The sequence below is a fragment of the Cyprinus carpio genome, chromosome A16 (genome assembly GCF_018340385.1).
Source record: "Cyprinus carpio isolate SPL01 chromosome A16, ASM1834038v1, whole genome shotgun sequence".
NCBI classification, from domain to species: domain Eukaryota; kingdom Metazoa; phylum Chordata; class Actinopteri; order Cypriniformes; family Cyprinidae; genus Cyprinus; species Cyprinus carpio.
Genome location: NC_056587.1, coordinates 6233369 through 6242461, shown reverse-complemented (window position 1 = coordinate 6242461; position 9093 = coordinate 6233369). Strand labels below are relative to the sequence as shown.

General features: G+C 37.8%; 1 protein-coding gene across 8 annotated transcripts in view; it reads right to left on the bottom strand.

Moving 5' to 3' along the window:
* LOC109105722 (auxin response factor 19-like) overlaps positions 1-2813 on the bottom strand; it is a 163230-nt gene extending 160417 nt beyond the window's left edge. For 5 of the 8 annotated variants that reach the window (XM_019118988.2, XM_042772248.1, XM_042772249.1 and 2 more), the window contains exon 1: positions 2680-2812. In XM_019118988.2, coding sequence (XP_018974533.2) covers positions 2680-2707 — 28 coding nt within the window. In that variant the 5' untranslated portion in view covers positions 2708-2812. Of the gene's footprint in view, positions 1-2679 lie in introns of all 8 variants that reach the window. The other 3 variants (XM_042772246.1, XM_042772247.1, XM_042772252.1) reach the window with 1 other exon arrangement.
* Positions 2814-9093: the final 6280 nt, after the last annotated feature.

The window sequence follows — 9093 nt, the reverse complement described above, 5'->3', positions numbered from 1 at the left end:
AAAACAAAGTCTGATATTCCGGCCCTAAACGCACATTTTCAAAGGAGAATAACTGACTATAGCATTGTTTTTCAGATAAACAAGTATGTTAACTTAGCATGTTTCTTAAATATCTGCAAACATATTGCTTTAGTAGAGTCAAAATCTTACATACAGCACCTTTAAGTTTTTTTTTTTTTTTTTTTTTTTTTTTGGGGGGGGGGGGGGGTTACTAATTAGGTTCAAAATTGAATAATTAAATGTAAAATAAAACAATGTCCTGTCCTCACTGTATGAACTAAATAAACATTGATGCTTGTTAAAGCTGCAAAAGTTATTCAGTCAAACGAAGTATGTAACAATCTCTTTTTCTTTTTTTTTCTTTTTTTTATTACGATTAAAGGCAAAGCAGCAGGTATATTAGGCTGCAGTCACTATAAGACAGAATGCACGGGTCCAATATATTAATGCTAATCCATTTTTGTCCCTACTGTTTTCATTCATTTAAAACATAACCAACTGTTTTTAAGTGAGTACTCTCCAGGAGGGGCATTTCGGCACAACTTTGTGTGTATTTTCAAAAAGGTTTTTATAGTTTTAATGATCACTTATTTGTTATTATATTCTGTATGATTCTGAGTGAAATTAAATGGAGAAGTCTCCCCTGCAGCATTTATAAAAACAAATAAAACACGCAAATAAAAACAGATGACACATCAGAAGGATAGACACACATTTATGTCTGTGGAAACGGAACCACATATTCAAATGAGGTTCACAATATGTCATAAGTAGTTCAGCTGAATTGATTTCGGTGCTTGATTATGTACCTCAAAACAGAATGTATACCGATCCCGCACAGTGTGTTGACCTCCATTTTAGTGCTGCGCTCTGTTATAAACACTATTTATCAAACTCTCCTCCCTTTTCCTCCCTCCTCTCTTCCGTTCCTCCCCCTGCCTCTCTCTCGCTCTCTTTCCTCCTCTCTGTGTGGATGTGAGGCAGGTGGCCCAGCAAGAGAAGTTTGACACAGTTTTTACGTCTGATGTTTAATGTACTTTAGTGCTGATGTTGAACATGTGCATCTGAATCTCTAACTATGTCAAAATGCAGGACAATGTGGAGAACAGTGTTTCCCAACCATAGCTTCATCCATAAGGCTCAAGTACCTCTCCATCAACACCTAATAATAAATATGTTACTTTTAAATTATATTTTACTGGATATCATTCATCATGATCGTTAATAATCAATTAATATTATACAGTATTAATCATATGATACAACATTCTTAAGTATTATAAATAAAATATTATGCAATATTATTAATATTCAGTTAATTAATAAAAAAATAGATATGAGTATCCTCCAAAACTTGTACATTTTATATTATTTTTGAAATTTTAAAAAGTATAAGCACAATAAATAACATGAAAACTAACTAACTAACTAACTAAATAAATAAATAAAGTGATGGCTGGATGGATGGAAATTAGTACATTACAAGAACTAAAGTTGAGGTCATAACAATATTACATCATATTTCTTGGACAACAAAATAGGATGGTTGCTTTAAAATTTTGTCAGACCAATAGAATGCAGAAACTGACACCACAAACCTTTTAAGCAAAGACACCAAATCAGTTCTGTGAAAGTTTTGGTTTTAAAGTATTTATTGCAGGCTGTAGTAAAATACTAAGTGGAAAATAAATGATTCTATTAATGTCAAACCTTCATTTACCAACCAGTCTCCTCTGAAATGCCCTATAGTATTTTTTAAAATACCAAATTCTCTTTCTTTAAGGTGCATTTAAAGGGATAGTTCACCCCAAAAAAAAGCCTGCCTTTTATTTACTCACCCTCATGCCATTCCTGACTTTCTTTCTTCTGCAGAACACAAAAGATGATATTTTGAAGAATGCTGGCAACCAAACACTTTATAATTGACTTCCACTGAAGGGACCCAAACAAAACGCAAAAAAGGCATTTCTCAAAATATCTTCTTTTATGTTGCGGAGCGACATGAGGGTGAGTAAATGATGACAGAATTTTAATTTCTGAGTGAACTCTCTCATTAATGTCCCGATCCAGCTAGGATTGATTATTTGGACTTATTCGTCAAGTGTGTTTCGGATTCAGGATGGTCCCAACCTGATTCCCTCCTCTCCCTCACACACATTTCCCTCAGTTCTCCTGCATGTATCACCCCTCCCTCCACCCCTCTCTCCATCTCCCTCTCACTGCAATGAAATTCAGCATGTTTGCTATCTCTCCCTCTCACTTTCCAGCCGATTTCAACGTGCAATACGATACCACAAGACTAGAAATTCTCGCCCTCCGTAAATGCCGTAAACAAGCTCTATCACGGCATTTCATCGCTACATCATCTCTGCCTCCCACACACACACACACACCATGCAGTAGCATAAATCAAGAGATGTGGGTTGGAATCCACACACCCACAAACGCACACACACGCGTGCCCGTACACGGCACTGAATGCACAATGTGACAGCTCAGACGTTTAACTCCACATTTCCTTCCACCAGCCAAATTCATTTCACACATCCCAAACATGCGGCGAAAATCGCCAGCCACACACCACCAACCCCCTTCCCAGCGCTGTAATTACCCCTCTCACTTAATACACCCGCTCACGTGCCCCCTGCCAGAAAGTAGAAGAAAAGAAGAGGGTCTTACTCAGTGTTCGAGAGCCGATACATCCCATGGTTTATTCACAAAGGCCCTGGATAGAAGCAAGGAAGCGCTAGCCTTTCACCACACATTCTCTCCTCCTTTCTCTGCTTTCTCTTTTCTGGCTGCTGATTCTCTCCACTCATGCTGCTCCCTCCCTCCCTCTCTCTCTCTCTCTCTCTCTCTCTCTCTCTCTCTCTCTCTCTGTGCAGCCAGGGTGTCTTACCTCTTAGCCTGCAAGTCAATGTGTCTTATTATGACACTGATGTACTTATAACCACAAATTATAGGTATAATATTCATTTTATGCACTTCATTAGGGTTAAAAATGCATAATCATTTTATTTAGGTGTATTTGTAATAGATAATAGTTCAAAATCCTATTCTCACAGAGAACTGGAAATACAAAAAGTTTATTTTTTGTGTACATATACGTGTGTGTCATACAGGATTCATTGTTATTGCCGCAACTGTGCGCTGCTGCACGGCTGGGATTCTCTCGCCCCGTATCACTAGAGGGATCAAACATCTCCCACAATGCAGTACAGATGTCTCTCTTTCTCTCTCTTTTTTTGCCCTGACCACTGAACCCAACTCACACAAACACTCATTACCGCAATACTGGAAAATCATGCAATATAGTCACAGGATATTTCTGTGAGGCTCTCAAAACTTGAAAGCACTCTCTTTTTTTCTCTCTCTCTCCTGTCATTCTGTTCATTTTGGTCCCTCCCTCTGTCTTGGTGGCAAAAACACACACAGGAGGAGTGGCTTTGTTATCTGGAGATCACTGCCGCCCACTCTATCTCTATCACCCTGCTTTTTTCTTTCCTTCCTTCCGTCCTGACCTGCATATTCGTTTAATTACTATGAGGTGATGTCTTTATCTTTGCTTCTCTCTTCTTCTCATGTATAATACATGCACAGGGCTGTTTCTCTATGTATTTGTCATAAACTCAGTGATGCAGAATGGGTTTAAAAGAGGAAGGGTCAATCCGTTTTTCCTTGAGTTCAGCCAGAGAGAGATGGAGGGGTTGAGAATTTCAGAATTGTTTAACAATAAGTAAATTTGTATTTAAAAAGAAACAGAATGTGATTGAAAGTAGAGTGAAAGAAGGGGCAAATGAGAGGTGGGGGAGGAAGATGAGGCACAAGAGGAAATCTGGGCAGAGAGAGAGGGAGAAAGAGAGAGAGATGGATAGAGGGGGATGGTTAATTCTGTATGTACACAAAAAGATGGCTAGACGCAGCAGTCCAGCTGTAATCTACCCAATCCTGGAGAGTCGTACTGTGCCCTGGCTATTTATAGATTATCATCTCTTCACATTCTCTAATGTGATGCGGTGTTGCTTTGTAAATTGACCTGCTCTATTGTATGAGCCAATTAATTTGTCCCGATCAAATTAATTAGAATTTTCTATTCGATCTGTGAACTATAATATATGTTAATTGCTAGAATGTGAAAGCAAGATCTATTCAACCTTTGTGTTTGTGTGTGTCTGTATGCGTGTATATGTGTGTGAGTCAGATGTTACCTACACTGTGAGAACCAAATGTTCCTACAAGGATAAGAAAACAGATTAATAAACATTCAATGAAATCTTGATGAAAATCTTAAAAAAGAAAAGAAAACATAAAGAAAAGAAAAGAAAAGAAAGCTCAGTAACATTTTAAAGTAAGGTTCAATTCGTGTAAATTATTTTTCATGAACTAACAAGGCCTTTTTTGTACATCATTTGTTAATATAGTTTAGTAAAAATTATAAAAACCCTAATTAATTAATGATAATTCATTAATAATTGTTTAACTAATCATCATTTGTTATTTTAACTTGATACTCTGACTTAAAACAATGTACTGTTACATTATCAATTCAAGATAAAACAAGGTTTTTAGTATAAATTGCTTACATTGTGGAATCCAGCCAACAGTCCCCTTGAGGAATGTCTTAAAATGTATAGGAGTTTCTGCAAGTATTAGGTTAGTGGAAGATGATAGAGAATAGAGGTCTATGGAAAGTCTTCATTACAAATGTGTCTGTGAGTACCTGATATTCTCTATGTTATCTTGCTCTCACATGTACACCTTCTCTCTTTAATTTTTCCCTCCCATTTTGTTATCTGCTAGTGTTTCTTCCTTCCAAATTTCCTAGTGCGCCTCATACTGTACAGACATATGTCAACACCCTTACACACGCAGTCTCTCTCAGTGTGCAATGATTAATGTCTGTTCCCTATCAAACCATTGAAAAGGAAGGAGCAGGGCAAAGAGACAGAGACCCATACTGTGTAGAATCTCATATAAACATGGCAACCCAATGGATGTCAGGATTGCCTCCTCATGGTGCCATCCCACCCAATGATGAGCTTTCCCCACCCTGGGCACATTCTACAGTTAAACATAAGCAAACCAGTTTTATTTCAAATGTATATAGAACCATGAAGTCAAAATGTCTGTTCTCTCATTTTGTCTTACTAAAAAAGGATTGTATTAATATCCTTAAAACCAGTCCCAGTGAGTGATGTGGCATCCCCGGCATGTTCTCTGACATGTTGCACAGAACTACAAAAATATTGACAACAATTAAGTTCGGTTTGATTCATTTTTATGAGGCCAGAGTATGTGTTTTAAACTTTGTTGCAACAGGGCCCTTTTTAATACCCTTTGCACAAAATGTGGTCCATATGAAAAAAAAATTCACCTATTGAACACCTTTGGAATTAATTTTTTATCACTGACTGCAAGCCAAGCCACATCACTCAACAACAGTGCCTGACCTCTCTGATGCTCTTGTGTCTGAATGGGTGCAAGTCTCCACAGCCCCCATGTTCCAACATCTAGTAGAAAGCCTTCCCAGAGGAGTGGAAGCTGTCATAACAGCAAAAGGGATGGATTAATGCTTTTCGCCACGCTTTTGAAATTAAATGTTGAACAAGAGAATCAGTGAGGTCAGATATTGAAGTTGGCTGTTCCAAATTCATTCTGAAGGTCTTCAGTATAGGTTCAGGTCTGGGTGTTTTATAGGCCAGTCACATTTTTCCACATCAGACATAGTAAACTATTTATTTTATGGTCCCAGTTGCAAAGAGGGATTGTCAGTATGGAACAGAAAAGGGTGACCTCAAGCTGTTGCATTTAAGTTTAAAGTTCACAGCTCTCTAGGATGTAATTTGATTAAGATTTGCTTTCACTGAAGTTACTGGAATGGCCAAACCCATTAATTAGAAAAGGGTGTCCATATCATTTTGACCATATTGTGTTGATTTAGGGCATCTTGAAGACGAGTAGTATCTAAGTCACAACAGTCTGTACACAGAGTACCCAAGGGTTCAGTCCTAGGACCTCTTCTCTTCTCAATATACACAGCATCGCTGGGACTTATTATACAGGTACATATTTTTTCCTTCAACGGTTTCAGCAATGACACACTGCTCTACTTCTTGTTCCAGGATGACAACCCCACAATAGCTGCATGGATCTCAGACTGCCTGGTAGATGATTTGGCCTAAATTATCGAAGATTTTGTCTTACACAATCTATCAAAGACAGAGTTGTCTACTCTTATCAGTCAGTTTTGCAATGCAATGCAGTTTCACAATTCAGCTCAGACTCATGTACAATAAAGCCAGGACAAATGAACTTTACAGAGCGCACTGCAAAGATGATCAGGTCATACACATTTGCATTGTTCAAAAACATGAAGATCTTTCTATTACTATCTGAGCATACTACAGAGCACCTTGATGCACAATCAAACCTGATGCTCGGATATCTTTCACTATGTATCACTTTCACTCTAGTCTGTACTTCTCTGACTAATCATGGGATTTGTATAGCAGCACATCTCATATTACTGCCTCTTTAGGATGAATCACTTATGTTGTCTTCCAAGTCACTTTGGCTAAAAGCTTCTGCCAATGAATAAATCGAAATGGAAATGGAAGTGCTGGTGTATGTGCCCCCTTAAAAAATGTCAAAAAGACCAATAAACAGTCACAAAAATCTTTGCATTGCTCAAGCTGGCATGTATCATAGTCCACTCTAGTCCTATATTCCCCTAAATATCTTGCAAAGAACTGAGCTGCTGGCTTTCAGGGACACCAGTTCAAAATTTATGTACTCAATTTTATATAGCCTCATCATATCAAGCTTCATATTGCTTTATCTTAATGGACTGGCACCATCAAGTAGTCAAAAATACAATTCATGTGATCCTTTTTTGATAATCTATACTTTAGAGTCAACCTTTAATGTCACTATGCAATGAAGGTAGCGACGGATCCTTTCCTCCATATTGTGTCACACATCCAAGTGAAACTGGGTGGGGAATTGACTGTTAGAAAGAGGTGGGTTTAAGTTGACTAAATGACTGAAGACTGAATGACTGTGTGGAACACACACGGGGGTGGTCATTAGCTCAGTGCGGAGTGTTGCTGCTTTGTGAATGATCTTTCTGTGAACTCTGTTGCACTTGGGTCTTCACACAAATGTGCTTGGATAGTGACACTGAGATAATTAGGACCACCTATAATCTCTCTCCCATTTACATACACCTTAGCAAGTAATAATATAGGACTCTGAACCCTATAACCTCCCACCTCCTTTTGTGCACAAACAAAGGCAATCGGAAAGGTGCCTCTGGATCGATATGTGTTTATTATTTTGTTGTCTTTTTGAAGGCTCTCTCCAACAGTGCTCATTCAGTTCTACTTACTTTGAAATTGAGCAAAGGAGGAGGCCGGTTTGATACACACTCTAGTGCACTGATTTATATCTTCAGTGGTGGGCTCATTGATCCTCACACACAAGCACACAGCTGTGGATTACATACCCTCCTGAAGCACGAGCTGTGTGCTGGATTTAGACATCTGTGATTAGCATGATGTATGTCGTTTATCAAATTCATGCACATGTAAACACAGATGCCCACAAAGCAAATGCACAAACACTGATAGATCTGATAGGCTTGAAACTGGATCCAGGACTGACACATGCACCCTACACATGAAGTTGGACTCATTATTTAACCCAATCGTGAGGGCATATTTAAAGGTAGTCTTTATGAAACCACGTTTAAATTGGTGTCTCTGTGTCACTAACTTGGAATGCTCAAGGAGCTCCCATCCCTCCTCTATAATTTAGATGTTCTCTTGAAGTTAACCTACATTCCCTTCCTTCTTGTCTAGACTCCTGACTATCTATCTGTTCATCATCCTCTCTTCCATGTCTGTTCAAACTGCTCCATGTATAAGGCTTGTCAACTGTCCATACTCTAACCGTTGTTGTCCATCAAACGTTATCTGCAGTATTTCTGTTTTAACACCAACCATGCCCAGGGCAAAACCACTTTGCATCTTTCTTTTCTGTTTCTTTATATGTCCTGGTGAAAAAAAATTAACTTTAAGCAGAGACTGTGTGCTGGCATCTGGTGGACAGTGATGGTAATACAACCATGTTTAACCATGATTTAAAACAGCAGTGGATCAACTCAAGGAGGTATATAATTCACCATAGAGCTATCTGTATCTGTTATCCGTCAGCTGAATCTTAAATGCCATGTGACTGATGACAATGGAACTGAAGGCAGATGATGTCCTGATGCTGATTGGCTGGTGACAACCCAAGAACACACAGTCTCAAGCTAAAAGAAAGAGGTAGAGAAAGACAGAGAGAGAAAGAAAGGATACGCACATACATACAGTGAAAACTTTGCATTGCATTATTTGTAATTTCACTATAAATATTGTTACTACTGTATAGTTTTGTGAAGTAAAAATGATCAGTTATGATGAATTATTATATGAACTATCAAATAAAAAATCCTTCCATTTCCTTTTATTTGGTTAATTTTATTGCATAATAATTACCAATTACCCTTATGGTGTTTTTTTTTCTTTATGTGCATGTGCACCATCTAAATATGAGTATTGACCATGTTTTATGTACAGGTAACTTACCATGAATGTGGCACTTTTTTTATCTCTTGTATTATTACAGTGGTTATCAGTATATTTTAAAGGAAAATATTTCAAGTAGACAAAATATATGGCTATAAGTTATAAAATATACAGACAATATACAATTTGCCATCCCTTAATATCTGAAACATTTCCACTGTAAATGTTACAGTGAATTTCACAGCCACCTTCTTACCATAAATTTAACAGGGGTTTTTTTTTTTTAGAAAACTAATAGCATACTTCTCTTTCATGATGCAAAGTATGTGACAAGTTGCACCAAAGTATAATACTTATCATTAGGGGATTGGAAAACCCCAAACTGTGAACAATAGCAACAGTGAAGCTTGCCATGGCTTGCTGAGTTTTGTACATTTTGGCTGGTTGCAAGTTTCTATTTTGTACGACTGGTGGGAATTGTAAGTGTATGTGTTTGTTATGTACATGATTATGTGATTATGCA